Below are 19685 nucleotides of genomic sequence, written 5' to 3' on the forward strand. Positions count from 1 at the left end.
ACTCTCATTTTTTTTGGTTTTTACACTGAAGATGGTGGCATCGGACATTTTCCATTCTGTGTCTGTGCTGTGTAATAAGTTTGTGCCACCACCAGCCATGGAACTGCATGGCCTTGTCTGATTGGTGAAATGGTGTCATTTGATGGTGCCATTGCTACGTGGTGTTTGCTACGTGGTATTTTGCTACAGTCCCTGTCACTACTGATTGTGAGTGGCTCTGGATAAGGGCGCCTGATGAATGAAATTTCTCCTTCTCACTCCTTGTGATGCCCCCAGAAATGATTTTATTCGTAGCCCAATCTAACTATAATTTCATTACTTATTAATAGAGGTGTATCGAGATCTCGTACGATGAGATCTTGTGATATTAAAACCTCCCGACGTTTCTTGTTGAGGTAACTGCTATCTTGCGAGTGCTGGCCAGTTGCGGTCTGCATGGGTTCTCCTGAAGAAATTCATACAGGAGATGCCCCAAACAATGTTTAAATCCTTTTTTTTGCAGCATTTGTAAGCACTGCAAGAGAATATTACCATACATCCTCAGAAGCATCACAGCACCGTGTTTAAATCAACAGAACCAGTGACGAAAATGCCGGGAAGGACAGACAGCGCTAGAAAAAACCTGCACCTTGACTTCCACACTCACGTGCTGGAGCTGCTGCAGTTACAAGAGACGCGGGCATTTTTATTGCAATAGACACGGAGCCATTGTTCAAATCTGGGACTTAGGAGACATCTTAACACGTTAGAACCAGAGTACAACATTCCATCATGTGTGCGTTTTGCTTCCACAGTCATTCCTAATCTGTACAAGGGGGTTTAAGGCCAAAGTTGTTCAGACCCTGACCGGTGGCTGGACGTCCAGGGGTACGTTGAGCTACATCACAATCACAGTGCACATGATCAGTTGCAACCGGGATGTGGTAAATCTTCTACAATGTTTGAGTGCCACACAGTGCTAGAAGACAGGAGCTTAAAAACCAAACCATGGCACTGCTATTGTGACTGATAATGTACATAATTTGGATGTAGCTGTACACGGTCTCGCTTTTTCTTGGCCGTGTGATACGAATGTTCAACAGCTACCGCAATGTTAATGTTCAAGCAGAAGCTGCTACAACTGTCACCACACATGTTGATCATGGATGTGGTTGATCACCCTGGATATCGGGGCAGTGGTTGCCTAGCGGTTAAAAGCAGAGGACACAGAGGTCACCGTGCGCTGTGCTGCAGTGTCTCACAATGACAATCGCTTCACTTTCACTATCTGAATTGTTACTTGGAGCAGCAAGCCACAATAACAGCAGCAGCAGCCCTGAAATGAGGCAAAATGCCCGAAATATTGATACAATAGATGCATAGATACAGCTGCGATTTCAGAGATGCTGAAGATCTTGTGTGTTAGAGTTATACGTCGTTCCAACACTTATAAACTAGAGAAGAATGACACAAAGCATTCGAGTTCTTTTTACTTGCAAGGAGAGCGATCAGAGACGCGCATTACAGCATGCCTCCAACAGCTCGCATCCTGTCTTTTTATTTAGTACACTGCGGGACAGTTACCATGAGATCACATGCTTATAATTCTTGCATGTAGACTTGTTTCTTGGTAGACGCTCCATTACAAGGTCATGCTCGTGTGATCCATTTACATTTACAGCATTTAAATGACTTACAATCAGTAGTTACAGGGACAGTCCCCCCCTGGAGCAACTTAGAGTTAACTGTCTTGCTCAGGGACACGATGGTAGTAAGTGGGATTTGAACCTGGGTCTTCTGGTTCACAGGCGACTACCATCCCATCTACGGGCACCTTTTATGGCTGCCCACTGCTCACCAAGGGCGATGGTTAAAAGCAGAGGACACATTTCATTTGTGTCACCATGTGCTTTGCTGCAGTGTTTCACAATGTCAATCACTTCACTTTCACTTTATTGCTACCACTATAGAAACAATACAGTCCACATCAATACAGGCACCAAATGGAGAACACAGGTAGATGGCAATAGGTTAGATGGATTCAAAGTAAAAAATTCTGACAAGCCTTTGCCCTGTATGTCAGAAAGGTTCTGCAGGTCAAGATTCGTTCCAGATGTTGTTGTAGTTGCTTTCAAATGCATTTACATAAAGGACCATTATATGCTTATCCTGACCATACAACTCTAAATTAGGCTCATTGAGAAGATCGGTAAGATCTATCAGGAAAGCTGAATCGAAATGTGCATATTCATATTGAAAAGTAAATCTTTTTTTTAGGCAGAAACCATTGGTGATCACTATCAGTTGTGAGGGAAAGTAGCTTACCAGGGCTCTCAAGTGTCACACATTGAGCATAACAGCCACTCATTAATGTGGTCAGGCACTCGTGCACACCTGTCCTGAGGTGAGCTGCGTTTTGTTATTAACAATGGATAATGGATGTGTGGTAGGTGTGTGGTGTCGATATATACAGTATAAACCTGAGTTTGGATCAGATGCACTTTTCCAACAGGTCAAATAGGGGAGGACCCCCTAGTCCAGCACACAGCTGAGCAATGCACAACATGTTGTAGTGTTTTTTGTGAAGAGATTCTTCTACAGAGTCAGAACATTTTCTGCTGTTGACCGAAACACTGAGTAGCCTATGACAGGAGGGTTAAGGACCAGGAAATTCAAGGAGTTCCAGGGCTGAACTCAAAACAGGTGGCTGACACTCAGCAAGACCAATGATGTACAGAAGCAGAACAAGCTGAAGGACATAAAAACCACATCCAGAAAAAAGAGGGTCCTTCTAGTAATCATTAGTGAGGTTTGGTGACTGCAGAGTGACTGTAGTGCAGGGGGCTCAGTACTTGGAGGCTACCACTTGCAACCACGGTGAGGTTGCGGAAGGCAAAAGGCAGAATCATATATCATAACCAGACTGAACACAGCAACAAGACACAAGGTGGTTATACTGCAGCAGCAAGTTAAATCCCCTTCAGAAATGTCCATCAGTGTCATCAGCTCAGAACTGGCAGAAAGCTGTGGGTTTTGAAAAGGTTAGAGACAAAAAGCCATACCTCCAACATGGAAACAAGGCCAAGAAAAGAAAGGAATAGGGGTGCAAAGTAATGGTAGTGGGTACCCAGGACTAAACCATTTTAGCAGAAGTTTGTTCTCCAAAACAGAACTGTACTATAATGCGTGTCTGTAGGCAACCGTGAAGCATTGTTGAGGTTTCTTGCAAGTTTGGTGCTGCATTTCACCAAATTTCATTGAAAGTGAAGTGATTGTCATTGTGATACACAGCAGCACAGCACACGGTGACACAACAAAATGTGTCCTCTGCATTTAAACATCACCCTTGGTGAGCAGTGGGTAGCCATGACAGGCACCCTGGGAGCAGTGTGTGGGGACGGCGCTTTATTCAGTGGTACCTTGGCGGATCGGGATTCGAACCGGCAACCTTCTGATTACCGGGCCACTTCCTTAACCGCTAGGCCACCATCGGCCCAAAATGGTCTCTTTTGAAGATCTGGTGGTTAAAAGTCAACAGCCTGTTTCTCAGACCACATCTGTAACCTGTGGGGTTTGGCAGTGGAAAGGTTACAAGAGCTATAAATATAACAGAAAACCAATTTTCCACTTTGGGCTAGATCATTCCACCACGAAACTACAGGAACAAGAATCAGATGACTTATTGTCTTGTTTTCAGAACAAGCTGAATATCAACTCCATAGTATTTTTGTGTACATATGAGAGATTTCAGATAGAAACAAAAATTCATTTTCATTAAGCTGTATATATCCCATTTAGAAGTAGGTTAGAGCGGTAGTAATGGAGCGGGAGTGTTTAATAGAGTTAGACATAGTTTTATTTCGGCGCTAGCATATGCGCTAATTGTTAGCGCTTGGAACATGTGCTGCACCTCGTTCACCGAGCGCGTTTTATTTCTTCAGGGGAGCCCTGTGTGAGACGCTCTGCATCCACAACCCACGTTTTATTTGTTACAGTAAAAACGTCAGTTGCAACCGTCCTGTGTCCTGTCTACTGTACAATCACAACGCAGAGTACCTGGAAGGGACAGGTCCAGGGAAGACGGGTTACATTCAGCTCATGCTAAATGTATGTTTCAAGTCAGAGTTTCATGGGAGTGAACTTTATTTTTTGCTGATTTTGTTTGTTAGTTGAATTTGGATGGTTGTAGTTGTTTTATGATATGTTAGAATGAATTCAGTTTCACGAGGTGTGGCATCTATGTAGCCCCACCTCCTTATGTTGGGGCCCAAGGGAGACTTTGAACGAGGTGTCGGGAGGAGTAATAGGGAGGACACACTTCTTTGACCGTGTGAGTGTTAAGAAATACGTCAAACAAAGTAAACATTGGATTGAAAAAGTAAATTGACTCACGCGTCACTAACTTCACCGACTGCTCTAGTCATAGCGGTTTTGCTATGAGGGAGGCCGCAAAGTTTAAGCAATATTTGTATCAATCAGGCAGTTCGAGGGCCGCTCAAGAAGAGTGGTCAAGGTACGGGCTGTAGTAATCCAGCAAAGTTCAAGTACAGGTGAGCAGCAGAGTGAATAAGCTCGACAATGAGCGCACGCAGCGTCCAACATGGCCGCCGGGGCTTTATATGGGAGCTTCTGGGTTGCCGACCCCTTGGTCGTCCTCATGCCCGCCGTGGGCCCGGCAGTGGCACGGTGGCCATGACAAAAAAAATCATTGTATAACCTGCCTGTATTTTCATGTCAGTGATGTGCACCTTGAGGGAAAAATATTGGTAAAAGTTTAATGTGTCTCTCAATAAAAGAATAACAGTAAAAAAAAAACACTATCTGGGAAATCAGATGAAGCTTCTAAAATGTCCATAAATATGAGATTGTGGAATGCATAAAAACAATATACCACTCGAATTCAACAATAGTGCTCATTATTTGCTAGCTAGTATATTTTGTGGCCAGCGGGGGGCAGGAGGACACCCCAGAGGACGGGCAGGCCGCCAGATGCGGTGAAGTTCTATTGCGACAGTAAGGTGGTTCTGGGGTATGCTCACAATGATACGAAAAATATTATTTTTATACGCACACAACCGCATTCACTGCAACCGACACACAACTTCTCTACATGCCCACAGATCAAAATTCAGCTCACTTCTTAACAACAGCATATGGTTTACAGCACCCTGGGAGGGGGCGCAGAGGCAAAATTATATTTCTAAAGATGGAATGTATTAAATCCCAATAACACAGCCGATATGATAAGAAAAACTTGGCATAATCTTGCGTTCTGAATAGACTACAGCTGTAAATCTTGGCCTGGGTAATCGAGAGGAACGGGCGAGGGACGGCTTAGCAAAAATGTCCGCTCTCTATTTCTGCAGCGCGTTGACCTCTGCGCCATTCGCTTTGGTGGTGGAGGAACCATGACAGTTTTGCAGGATGTAAATGTGAAAGTGAGAGTGAAGTGATTGTCATTGTGAAACACTGCAGCACAGCACACGGTGACACAACGAAATTTGTCCTCTGCTTTTAACCATCATCACTGCCATGTCTGGGAAGATTCTCAGTTATCCAGGAGAATTTGTCTGAAAGTTGAGTCCTGGCAACTGGACTTTCTTGAGTGGAGAGATGTTTCATTCAGCATCCAGATTCTGCAATCGGATTGATGCAGAATGAAACGACTCTACATAAAAGAAAAAGAAAAGGACTCAATTGCCAGGACTCAACTTTCAGACAGTGGGCAGCCATGACAGGCGCCCGGGGAGCAGTGTGTGGGGACGGTGCTTTGCTCGGTGGCACCTTGGAGGATTCGAACCGACAACCTTCTGATTACGGGGCCACTTCCTTAACCGCTAGGCCACCACTGGCCCATGTAATATTAAATGTGTGCAATATTAAATGTTAGTTTTCTAACCTGCTCAGCCCTGGGCCCCTTTTTGGAATGGACACTCCCAAATTAAACTGAGAAAATCTCTGCAACTGTATGGTCTATTTGTAAAAATGTTTTGTTCTAAATCATAAGGCTACTGAAATTACTCCAGAGTGTAGGATGCAGCACAGATGTCAACTGGGTCAGAGAAAATGGAAAAGAAAAAAGGGAGCTTTACAGCTCAAGTTACCTATAGTGCTAAACCCGAATAATAAACCTGCATCAAACATATGGCTATTAAAGTAAACAGGGAGCATTAGTAGAGAAATTTCCAACCCGTCCATTTGGGCCCGCTGGGGACGTTTTGGACAGCGTATGTGCCATTTGAGATTTCTCAGGAACCTTTAGTAGTAATAGTTATTCCTTCCAAAATAGCTGTTTTAAAAATATCACATTATATGTATATTCCCCATAAATATGTTACCATTCAAATGAACAACATGCAGGACAGACTGGCTGAACAGGATTAGAAATTGAAACATGAAAAATATAACAGTGTGTGTGTGTGTGTGTGTGTGTGTGTGTGTATAAAACCTATACACAATTCAACAGTGAATGGAATAAATTAACTTTATGTACATTATTGTGTATCACGCCATTGCGTGAATCAGTTCTTTTTTCGAAGTGAGGCACAGTGGCTCCTGGCACTTTCTGCACTGTATGGCTCTTTTCACCCTGTGGATGCAGCGCTATGGTCTGCCTCGGCCTTCTCTCAGAAACCACAGAAATAGCGACGTCTGTTGCGTGTCCTGGACTGTTCTGACATATCTCGCGATTGCATTGATCGATTTGAATGGTTCAGGGCTCGTTTAAATTGGCTGAGCCAACAGAATTGAGGAGGATTTTGTGGATATACTGTCATCAACACCATTCACTAATGACCACGCACGAAACCCTGCATGTGCACATAATGGCTGCATTACGGTAATGTTTTTAACCTGGACCATGTTCCATGTAATATGTGCCATCACCTGGCAATAGTGAGCGTTGCACATCAAATGAACATTTAACATGCATCAATATTGTGCACACTGTGCCACCCCCGGGGGCGGGGCCTTCGTTTAGAGTTGGTTAATGAAATGTGATGATGCGCAATTCTCACTGTTGTCAGGTGATTATTATTTAATTATCGCAAGCGAGATGCAAAAATGTGTGCTGACGAGGTGAAACGAAGGCAATTATATTTGAAACCCTTGTCCTTTCCCTCACAGCGAAACAAAGCCAGGCTTTTAAAAAGCTTTACGTGGCACGTATGGCGCAGTAAAATCACCGACTGTGACTGTCATTTATTTATGGCACTGCACAGTATAACAGTCTGCCTGGTTCGGGCTGAATTCAACCAGGCTTGAGCCGGTCGGGCCTGACTTTTTGGGTCCTGCAGCCGTGCCAGGTTGAAGAGTCAACCTGGCATGGGGTGGTTGTAGCCTAGTGGGTAACACATTCGCCTGTGAACCAGAATACCCAGGTTCAAATCCCACTTACTACCATTGTGTCCCTGAGCAAGACACTTAACCCTGAGTGTCTCCAGGGGGGGACTGTCCCTGTAACTACTGATTGCAAGTTGCTCTGGATTGTAAGTCGCTCTGGATAAACCTGATGTCTGCTGTGCAGACAGAGTACTTGGTCCTTGGGGGAGGGGGGCATCCTTCTCGCTAGCTCTTTGTCTTTGTTCGCTGCCTCAAATGTGCCTCATTCAGTTCATCTTGGCCCTGAGAAGTCCCTGCTGGCATCCCTGCTGGATGTAAGAGATGTTGGCTTGTAGCCTGTGATTGTCCCCCCAAACCCATCAATGATGAAGGATTCTTGCCCCTGCTGGCATGGAGAGACCAGCCGTCTGCATTGCTAGCCCATTCTTCCACACAAACTGTTTTTAAATCTTGATGGTTCCTTAGACCTCTTGAAACTTTGATCTTCAGTTCTCTCCATATATTTCCAATGGGTTTTAGGTCAGGTGATTGACTGGGCCATTCAAGCAACTTGATTTTTTTCCTTTGAAACCACTTCATGTTTTTTTTTGGCCTTGTGATTGAGATCGTTGTCTTGCTGAATTGTCCACCCTCTTCCTGGTATATGGCAGCAGATTTTTATCCGTAATGTCCCGGTACATCTCTCCATTCATCCTGCCTTCAATAATATGAAGTTTGCCAGTGCCCCTTGCTGAAAAGCAGCCCCAAATCATGATGCCTCCACCCCCAAACTGTTGGTACGGTGTTCTCTCCGAACATGGCTGTAGCTGCCACATGTTGTAACGGTTAAAGGTTGTAATATCCTAGGTGGAACACAGGGTGGCACATGCAAGTATAAAGGTAGCAAACTCTATGTTGTTGGCAGGTGTTTGACCCGGAAGGGCAAAGGGTTTTTAACCGCTTGCATGAACGCTACACCAGCGCTTATGTACCGCCAACTGCTGAAGTAACCGGTGATATCTGCTATGTGCTTTTTGGAATAAATGGACATTGTATTAGACATCAAGATTCGTTTAATTGTGTAACATATAACAAGACCAAAAGAGTATAGCAATGTTACATCAAGCACGTCAGCCAGGCCACGTCACGTGTCAGGCACCTCCTTTAAACTTCTTTAAAAATGGCATTTACTCTCCAAACATGGTGTGTACAATCTACCCAGAAGTTATATTTTGCTTTCATTGGGCCTTACTATAGTCTCTCAATCATCCACAGGCTTCTCCAAATGCTGTTTCGCAACCTTTAAGCCTCAACATGCTTTTTGTTCAGCAGTGAATTCTTGCGTATTGAGTGTACATGGATGCCATGGCGGTTCGGTGCATTGCTTATAGTACCTACTGATGCATTTACATTTACAGCATTTATCAGACGGCCTTATCCAGAGCGACTTACAATCAGTAGTTACAGGGACAGTCCCCCTGGAGCAACTTAAGGTTAAGTGTCTTGCTCAGGGACACAATGGTAGTAAGTGGGATTTGAACCTGGGTACATTTACATTTTACATTTACAGCATTTATCAGACGCCCTTATCCAGAGCGACTTACAATCAGTAGTTACAGGGACAGTCTCCCTGGAGCAACTTAGGGTTAAGTGTCTTGCTCAGAGACACAATGGTAGTAAGTGGGATTTGAGCCTGGGTCTTCTGGTTCATAGGCGAGTGTGTTACCCACTAGGCTACTACCTGGGTCTTCTGGTTCACAGGCCTGGGTCTTCTGGGTCTGGTCTTCTGGATCACAGGCGAGTGTCTTAACCACTAGACTACTACCACCCTATGCAAGGTCTTGCTGAAGCTCTGGTTCTTGGCTCTTGGAGAACTCTCCTGATTATTCTTTGGACTCCTCGGAGAGGGATATTACATGAAGCACCTGATCGTGGCCAGTTTATGGTGAACTGATGATCTTTCCATTTCCAAATAATGGCCGCCACAGTGCTCACAGTGACTTTAGATTACGGAGATCTTGGCAGAGTTCTTTGATTTTACCCATCATGAAGTCTTTCATGTGCCTCCTGGGTAATGAGAATCATTTATAGGCCACTGATTAAGACTAAATTAGTTGATCCCAATTAATACTGTTAGAATGCAGGGTTTCTCTCTCAAAACTGACAGATTTCAGGTGATCTCCTGACCATGACACTGACTACATCCTGGACTCCTCCAACCCTACAACTGTAGGACTATATCATCCCCAACCCTGCACTGACACCATTTGCTGGCTCACTCTACCCTGGAAGGGGGTCCCTCTCTCTATCACTCCTTCCCAAGGTTTCTTCCTTTCTTTTTTTCTCTGTCCTAGAGTTTTTTTGTGTGGAGTTTTTCCTTGTGTGCAGAAGGGTCAAGTGTGGGGGGTGTCAACTGTAGGGCCTGTCAAAGCCCATTGAGACATACTGTATGTGATTTTGGGCTATATAAGAAATAAATGTTGTTTGTAGGCTTTATAAGCACCTTGTTATCTTCATGTGTTCAATATGTATTCCCTGAGTCATTTCACTTTAGTTATGATGATTCAACTTGTATATGTTCTGATTTCTTTGTATGAATTCAATATTTGGTACATCTAGTGGAAAAATTGTGTCAATTGCCCACTTAGAAATTCCCTTACCGATAAGAATGCTGATGTGAATACTTATTTTCCCCGTTGTATGTGAATAAACAGTTGCAGTATTTTTTTAATCAACTAACAACCAAAGTTTATTTAGTTGCCAGATTGGAGTGAATGCACTCCTTGCCTTCAACAGCAAGAGACTGAGTTGGGGTTTGTGGGAGACATGAAGGGCAGCTTTCTAGCATGGTAGAGGAAGAAGAGGGGTTGGAAGGCAGTTCTGGGAATGGAGAAGGCAGTGCATGTAGAGTACAGGCAGAAGTAAAGCAATGCATTTCGAATATTCATAAAAAACATGTTGAAAACATATGATATTAGAGCAGGGAGGAAGCTGACAGTGATGACTATGAAGATGATAAGCACAGTGATGAAGGCTCTCTTCTTCACAGGGTGCATGCTGTCGCGGGCCACGGGGCCAGAGTCCATCAGGGCTTTGAGCAGCGACAGGTTGCAGAAGATGATGAGGAGGAAGCAACCAATGCAAACTGTGAAAGTGATGGAATTACCTATCTTATATTGACTTTTATCTGTAATGGCATCTATAGCATAGGACAGAGCACAGGACCATATTACAACAATGCTGAGGATCCTTAGCTTGTTGTCACGGAGACGCATGAAGGCGGTCGGGTGCAGGACCGCTACGTAACGGTCCAAACAGATACAGGCAAGGAGAGGCGGCACGCCCAACTCATTCAGGCGAAAAGAAAAATAAATGAAGCTGGTTGCTGCATCACTGCTATTTTCAATATAGCGCATTATTATTTCAATTGGGAGAGACACACAGTACATTGCATCCGTGACGGCTAGGCTGCCAGTATAGAGGTCAGAGGTCGACCGCACCACCTGGGCCCACAGCAGGATCCACAACACCCTCAGGTTGGCTGGGAATCCCAGAAGAGCAGTTAGGATTTCCATGGACTGCCTGAAGTAGGCCTGACCTCTATTTAGAGTACATCCACCAAATAAGCTGTATAAGTCTGAAGAGTTTTTGAAAAATGAGAAGTTCAGTGCATCAGCACTGAGGGTAAGGCTAGAGTTGCCATCAATCATGGAGAAGATCTTTGGAGAAAAAATGGGCATCGTGGTGCAGAGAAAATGCAGATCCTGCTGGGAAAAAACTACAGATCAATGACACCGACACTACAGTTTGTAAACTTGTCTTTGAACAAATATGGTATTTGTAGCACAGCAGATGGGTTGGGAGTGTTTGCATTTAGTTTTTATTTATTTATTTATCTCCTATTAAGATGACTGAATTTATAGTGTTAAGTGTTATACTGCTGCATCTGTTTTATCAGAGGTGCCACTGAGCAGATTAGCAAGGTTAACACAGTTCTTCTCCACTGGATTTTCCAATTTTCCATTTCGGTCTAGGATTTTACTAAATAAATCTTCCATTGAAATTATAGGCTGATCATTTCTATGTTAGTGGGCAAATTTACCAAAAAATCTGCATCGGTTCCAAATTTTTTCCCTAAGTATAGTCTGAGCCTGCCGGCTTTATTCAACCCTGACCAAATCTCTGATTCAATTTGCTAAACTTGAAAGGAATCTCCACCATGCTTCACGTTGGCTCTCATTATTGTAACACTCTTCAGGCCTTTAGTGCGTTGTGCTACAGCCAAATATTTCACATTTTCTGATTTACATTTACATTTACAGCATTTATCAGATGCCCTTATCCAGAGCGACTTACAATCAGTATTTACAGGGACAGTCCCCCTGGAGCAACTTAGGGTTAAGTGTCTTGCTCAGGGACACAATGGTAGTAAGTGGGATTCGAACCCGGGTCTTCTGGTTCATAGGCGAGTGTGTTACCCACTAGGCTACTGCCACCTCTGATGCTGTTTTGCCGCACCGCTATTCCTTTGGCTTTAGAGTTCGGACGCTTGGCCTTGTTTCCACGCTGGAAAGATGGCTTTTTGTCTGCAACTCCTCCATGAACCACTTCTAGACTTCTTCAAGTTGTAAATGGGTGTGTCTGGGACCCACTGGTTTCTTCCAGTCCTTTGCTTATGACAGTGCTGGGCATTGATTGATTCTCGAAGGGATGCAGTATACCCACCTTGCGTTGTGTAGCTGTGTTCAGCCTGCGTTCGCGATGCATGATTTGTACTTCACCTTGGTGGCAGAGATTGGCTGTTTCCCACCGAGTACTAAGCCTCCTGCACCACAATTTTTTTCCAACACCGTGCGACTGGTCATGGGTTTCGTGTACTTCTGCTTCTGTGTATCATTGCTGTTGTTAAATTTCAGTCACCTGTCCTGGTTTGGCACCCCTCTTGTCACCGGAAGCCTTCTGATTCTGACTCTCTTCACAAGTAGAAAGAATAAGTGTTGTGCGTTGCTCACCTGTGTGCTGGACTAGAAGGTCCTTCTCTAGTCGTCCTGTTAGAAAAGTGCATCTGATCCAAGCTCAGTGAGGCTTTTATACCGACACGACAGGCACATACCACATACCGTCCATCATTCCATTAAAAACAAACCCCAGCTCACCTCAGGACAGGCGTGTGTGAGGCAGGTTTGCATGAGTGCATGACCACATTCACTTTTGCATACAGTTCACACATGCAAAAGAGATCATACATGCATTTGTTATCATCTAATGATGTCTACATGAATATAATGTTTGTGACCAGCGCCTGCACAATTCATCTCAGTATTTTTATTTAAAGACTGATTACGTCTTATTGATACTTACGAATCTGTTCATCAGCGAATCGTTTGAAGGAGCAACTTTTTTTGCAGTGTTGTGTCCATGCCTTTCCACCAATGTGTGCATTTTAAGGTGGCAGTGCAGTCCAATGCATGTCATAAATCAATATGTGTGATGCAGTGGTGGGCGATATGTGTGAAATCAGATTTGTGCCAAAATTTTTAAACGACGTTGAAATGTAAAATAAGAGGCTGGAGTTTTGATAGCATACGTTTTTGCTTACATTTTTAGTTACATTTGCTAATTTTCACAGCTTCACTGCTGGCTTTTTGGACACTGTGCCCTGTTTTACGTTCACGCTGCCTGAGGATCCGGTTGGACTTCTGGCAGAGATCTTGTGTCTTTCGTGACAGCTCCATCCCTGGAACTAGCGATGGGAAGTTCGGCTCTTTTTTTGAGAGCAGCCGCTTGTGGCATTATATTTTCGCCTTTCTTGTCAATTAGTGAAAGTGATTGTAATTGTGAAACACTGCAGCACAGCACACGGTGACACAATGAAATGTGTCCTCTGCATTTAACCATCACCCTTGGTGAGCAGTGGGCAGCCATGACAGGCGCCCGGGGAGCAGTGTGTGGGGACGGTGCTTTGCTCAGTGGCACCTTGGCGGATCGGGATTCGAACCGGCAACGTTCTGATTATGGGGTTGCTTCCTTCACTGCTAGGCCACCACTACCCCATTATGAATGTTAATAAATCATGTTATGACATCTCTAATTGTAGAACTGAATGCCACAGGAAGTCATTCTTACCCGTGGCAATGAGACTGTACAACTCTTCCCCATTGTGTAGGTGATCAGTATTATTGTCTGCTTTTTCATGGTCCCATTACACTCTATAGCAGGGGTGTTCTTGATCACTTTTTACTCACTCACTCATTAAACCCTGAGTGGCAGGCTAAGTCAACGGTGGTGTGTGTGTGTGTGCAGGTGTATATTTGTGTTTCAGGTGAAGTTGAATGTTTATTTTAACAAGGAGCATATTTCAATAAAATGACTGTCTAGATAAGTGTGTAATTTCATCTGAAAATGGATGGAAATTAAATTAGTTATGTGAACTTCATCAAGCAATATTTGTTAGTTCAGTTCAGTTATTAGTCATGGGGGCTCAATATTGATCGAAACATCATAGAAACGTTGTGATATTTTACTACTTTTTAAGTAGTATTAAAAAACTAAATAAATACTCTCGACTTAAGTTTTGTTAAAAATGAATGAAATGTGTTCTATTTGGTTAATCATTTTTCATTAAAAACATGGATGCCAGGTGTCTGACAATAGGTAAATATAAACCAAACAAACATTTTCAACACACGCTCATGCCAGATGGGGCCCATAAATCAATAATTAATTTCAATATTTTGACAAAGTGTATGGTATTGTATAGTTAAACATATAGTTTTTTAGTAATAAAATTATAGTTAAAATGGGCTATGAATAAAATATTTTCTAGGGGCATCACAAGTAGTGAGAATGAGGAAATTGTTTCCCTCAATGAGAAAAAGTGTGATTATATATTTTAGTATTGTTTTTAAGGCTTGATGTGAAATGTATGCATGTGCTTTATATTCGCGTAAAAGCATCGTTGTACACATACCGTCTGTACAGTGAATTCCACGTGAAGAAATCAGCTAATCAGCGGAATTCAAGTTTATTTATGAAAGAGAACACAATCATTAAAAAAAAAGCAAATCTTCACCTCACTGACTCCCTGATGGTCTGAGCTCAAACTTCATTTAGTAAAGTTTAAAGAGATGTCAAGATTTGGATAAATACAAATGGCACCAGAATTAAAGACAGGTATTTTTGTAAGCCAGGGATGCAGTGCCTCACATAATTCATGTATGTATTTATGTATTTGTTTATTTACATTTAAGGCATTTGTGTATGGGAAAGATTTTCATTTATTGGCAGATCTGCACATAGGCCACACATAATAACAAACAGTTGTCATGGACCCCAGTTTATAGCCTAGAGGAAGTTCTGGCACCAACTAGGGGACTCAGTCTGATATAAGGTTACCACCCTCAATCCAAAGCGGATAAACCAGGTCTGCAATGTTACTCCTCAGCCCAGCCCTCCACCTGGTCCGACCACCTCTTATTGGCCATGACCCACTCGTTACTTTCGTTACTTGCAGCCCTCACCGGTCACGACCCCTCCTGATTCCCCAGGGAACAGACTGCACCTCACCTGGTGACTAGTCTGTTGAGCGCACCAACGGGACAAAAAACGTCCATGAAACGATATGGTTTGTCATCCCGGTGGCCAATTATGGATGTCAACTAACATGATTGGCTACCAATAACCTCAGACAGCAAGAAACTGGGACCCCTCTTCTTGAGACCCTTCTGAGTAATGCGATGAGTCAACCTGGTGGCCTACCAGGTGTCCATTTCCCATGTTTTCCATGTCTCAAACCAGTGTCAGGCCCTGTCAACACCCTTGTCACCCGCCATCACAGATCAATTATGGGGTACCAACCTTCACCATATAACTTGTCCTCATTTATGTCCGCAGCTAGGACTTCGACTTGGGCCTCAAGTTTCTGATGTGGCTGGGCTTTCTGGAACCAGGCAGTTTGGAAATCTGTGACAGGAGGTAGAGGGAGGGAGCAAGCGGAAGTGACGGGGGTCAGTGTCCACAATAAATGTCAGGTGGCCAGGAGGGATGCTGCCCGCTCTTTGGCGAATTTAGTTCTCAGAGATGCTTTTCAACGATGCCTGACTGACCTCTGTGAAACCACGATCTCTGCATGCTGCCGCACCTTCCTGCCACCCAGAACCAAGCAACAGCGTCCGCCTGTGCCACTCAAGACGCCCTCCCTTCCGGCCCACACTCCCAGACCACCCTCAAACCAGCCATCTTCCTGTTCTCCCCAAAATTCGCCGGTATGCCGGCTAGAATGGCAATTAACCAAATGAACCAGACAAAAGAAATGTGTAAAGCAACAGTAAAACAGAGGCTGGCCTGGTGCCTAGTAAAGGAAAATACAAATCAGCTTCCAGTTTTCATGCAAAAACCCAAATGAACACTCAAACACGTATAGACCTACGTTTCACAAGCATTCGATATGGTGAATCGAGATTGGGGTCCTGATTTAGACAGTTTAGTGTAACCATTGATCGCCATGTGATAAACAAGGAGCGCCCCCAGCTCATGCCCCCAGTTCATGTTCTCTGCCTGCTCGTACCTCAGAACTACAATGCCCTCAATGGACTTAACAATCACTACAGATGACACCCCTCATCCTTAGATCCTTTCTGAACACAAGGAACCACTCCCTAGAGATCTTACATGGAGATTAAATGGAAGAAACCTTCCGAGGTAGCAAGAGAGTACAATGGCCATCACTGCAGCGTTACTGTCAACACTGGTTTAACAAGAGTCACGAGTATAGAAAGTCCATTACTTCTAAGGTTGTCCATGCAGATGATGCTCAGTCATGAGTCCGTTTTTGATTTGGTGGGACCCAGGGTCATGCTGGGGCCGGCAGTTCATGTCCATACCTGCACCTACATTTACATTTACGGCATTTACCAGACGCCCTTATCCAGAGCGAGTTTAGTTACAGGGACAGTCCCCCCCCCTGGAGACACTTGCTCAGGGACACAATGGTAGTAAGTTTGAACCTGGGTCTTCTGGTTCATAGGCAAATGTATTACCCACTAGGCTACTATCACCTCTCTGGTTTCATCATCGGACTTTTGAGGTGGTCTGGGCACCCCCGTCAGACCCGACCACCCTAGAGACACAGCAGATTACGTCATTGCCTGTCCAACCTGCAAAACTTATTAAGTCAAGAATCAACAGCCTCAGGGCCTCCTCCTGTCATTGTCCCACCCACACCGCCCTTAGTCCCATATGTTTCTCACTTTCCTGACCGGTCTCCACACCTCCCATGGCAACACCAGCATATTGGTGATGGTCAACAGGTTCTCACAATCTTTATGCTTCCACTCTGAAATGTGAAGTACTGAGTTGTGGCAATTGAGTTGTGGCCCCCTCCACAACCCCTACTCTAACCTCTCAAGACTCGGCGACTGCCCAATAACAATTTTCAAGGCTTACATCAGATTAAATCATCCAGATCATATCTACAGGCAACCGATCCACCTGTCCACTGGATCCAGTCCCCTCTACAATACACCAAACAATCTCTCCTGACTATATTCCCTTTAACTTCCCCCACTGATCCTGCAGACATCATTAAATACCAACCAGGTTCTCTCATTTCTTCCTTCAGCTATCACTTAATCTGTCTCATTCTTCTTTCTGTATTGGGGTTCCATCCCCTAGTAACCATACAGCAACAGTCAGAGGAACTGTTGTGCAGGAAATTACTTTAGTCCAAAGCTGATCTAAAAAATTTTTTTTACATCTGATTTAAATTTCCAGCATATGTTGTCCTTCAGCAGTTTCATAATATCTCAATGTCTTATGTGCTGATATTGTATCAATACGGGGACACCAAATATCGATATTTTTCCACTGGGGGGTGTTGTTGAGTGTTTTATTTAGTGAGATCAGCAGACGTGAGAGTGAAGTTCAACCTTCACTCTTGAGTTTCAGGCAGAGTGATATCAGAAAACAGGACAGACCGAGCGATTGTCATGATGGCGACCCCCTCAACATGTAAATATATATAAATATGAACCTGAATAAAGGAAACGGATTTGCAATCTGTGTCGTGCCTCTATGAAATATTTAAGCAAAACAACCATTTTACGAGTGTCACGACTACGGACTTACGGGGGAAGGAAGCGCAGAGGTTTGACATACTGGGAAGGGGGTTTTATTATAACAAACAATAACGAAATACAAATAAACAATGGCGCGGTGGCCGAAAACAATTTAACTTAAATTACGAACATAATCTAACCCGTAGGCATGTGGCGATTGCCAGAACTCAAAACACATGAAACTAAATCAGGTCAAGTTCGTGCAGAGAGTTCACGAAAATGCCAGCGACCCCGAACGGGCGGAAACTTCCGGCATTTATGGGGCGTCAGGATTGGATTCAGGTGTGGAGCCCAGCTGCAGGCAATCCTGACAACGAGCTTGGTAAATATGTTATATTAAATATTGTTTCATTGATAAAATTTACACACAAGATATAAAAGAAAACATTACATGTAGATTTTCACAGGGGTATCACTTAAACTGAAATAGAAATGCATAAATAAAATAGTTATGCATAAGCACATAGTTATGGCTTGAGCCTTTCTCACACTTTTCTTTTTTTTTTTTTATCATGATTTACTGCAAAATATGTGATTAAATAGTTGCACATTTTACACACTTTATTTAGTTGTCAGTTTTGTCTGATGGTTTGGAGTGAACGCACTTCCTACCTCTCACTGTCACGTTGGGCTGGACATGGCAAGGAGTGAGGACGCATATGCATGACGTCACAGGACAGGGGTTTAATACAAACTGCACAGGACAAGGGAACATAAATACGCACAATGACCCAATGGCGAACAGACACGAACAGGATAGTTTTATACAATTATATAAATAGACAGCAGGTGAACACGATCAGGGAACATTACACAGTACGAACATGAAACTCCGGTCCGAACTCCGCATCCGGAGTAACCCCTGCCGGTCCGGATCATGACACCCACAGAAACACACTCAGTTGGGTTTTGTGGGTTAGGACATGAAGGGTCGCTTTCTGGCATATTAGTGGAAGAAATTCAAAATCAAATTTAATTTGTCACAGACACAGTCGTACACGGTACGATATGCAGTGAAATGCTTTTAGCGACTACTACAGACCACAGTATTGCAAATGTTGCAAGTATAACCAAATATTACACTTTTATGTTTTTAACATAACATATGTGCACCAGGTAGGGTGAAGGTGTGCAAATGAGTGAAAGACAATGTATAAGATTAAAAAGCAAAAGAAAGAGTAAAGAGGCAGCACGCCCAACTCATTCAGGCGAAAAGAAAAATAAATGAACGCGTATGCTGCATCATTGCTATCATCAATATGGCGCATTATTATTTCAATGGGGAGACACACACAGTACATTGCATCCGTGACGGCTAGGCTGCCAGTATAGAGGCCAGAGGTCGACCGCTCCACCTGGGCCCACAGCAGGATCCACAACACCCTCAGGTACGCCCAACTCAATCAGTCCAATGAACATGTATGTTGCGTCACTGCTATTATAAATATAATACATTATTACATCAATTGGGAGACACACACAGTACATTGCGTTGCCAGATGTTCCATGAAATGCATGAAGTAGAACTGATCACTATTAAAAATAAAAAATTCACACTTGTCATCAAATTCAAAGGAATAATTATATGAGCGTAAAAAGTTTTTGTAAAATGAGAAGTGGGTTAGAGTCAGCCAACACCACCTTGTGTCTTGTTGCTCTGTTCGGTCTGGATATAATCTGTGAATGTTTGTGCCTTGAAATTTGTGCCATCTTCCACAACCCCACCTTGGTAGCAGAGTTTGATTGATACCACCAATTTTTAAGCCTCCCGTACCACATTCACTCTGCCTTCACCAAACCTCACGAATGATTAAACCTACATGAAGCCTCCGTTTTCCATACTTTCATCCAAATTTCCCAACACCATGTGACTGGTCCTGGTTTTCAGGTCCTTCAGCTTGCTCTTCTTCTGTATATCATTGGTGTTGCTGAATGTCGGCCACCTGTCCTGAGTTCAGTTCTGGAACTCCCTGTTTTCCTGGTCCTCACCCCTCCTGTCGTACTCAGTGTCTCTGACACGTCATAACATGTTGTGCGTTGCTCACATGTGTGCTGGACTTTTGGGTCCTACTCTAGTCATCCTGTTAGAAAAGTACAACTCAGTGAGACTTCTACACCGACACCACACATGCTTGATTTGAATGTGTACATCGGCCCCACATGATCCGAATATGGCCAACCCAACCAGAAAGCACGATGTTTCTCTTTATCAATGAATTTTTACTCTTTAAAGATACATTTTAAATTCATGTATAAATGTTTACAAAAATC

General features: G+C 43.6%; 1 protein-coding gene across 1 annotated transcript; it reads right to left on the reverse strand.

Annotated features, from left to right (window-relative positions):
* Positions 1-10088: 10088 nt before the first annotated feature.
* Positions 10089-11039, reverse strand: LOC114785454 (P2Y purinoceptor 3-like). Its single transcript, XM_028971732.1, has one exon. The coding sequence runs from the start codon at positions 11037-11039 to the stop codon at positions 10089-10091; it is 951 nt and encodes a 316-aa protein (XP_028827565.1).
* Positions 11040-19685: the final 8646 nt, after the last annotated feature.

Source organism: Denticeps clupeoides, chromosome 3 (assembly GCF_900700375.1).
Source record: "Denticeps clupeoides chromosome 3, fDenClu1.1, whole genome shotgun sequence".
Taxonomy (NCBI): domain Eukaryota; kingdom Metazoa; phylum Chordata; class Actinopteri; order Clupeiformes; family Denticipitidae; genus Denticeps; species Denticeps clupeoides.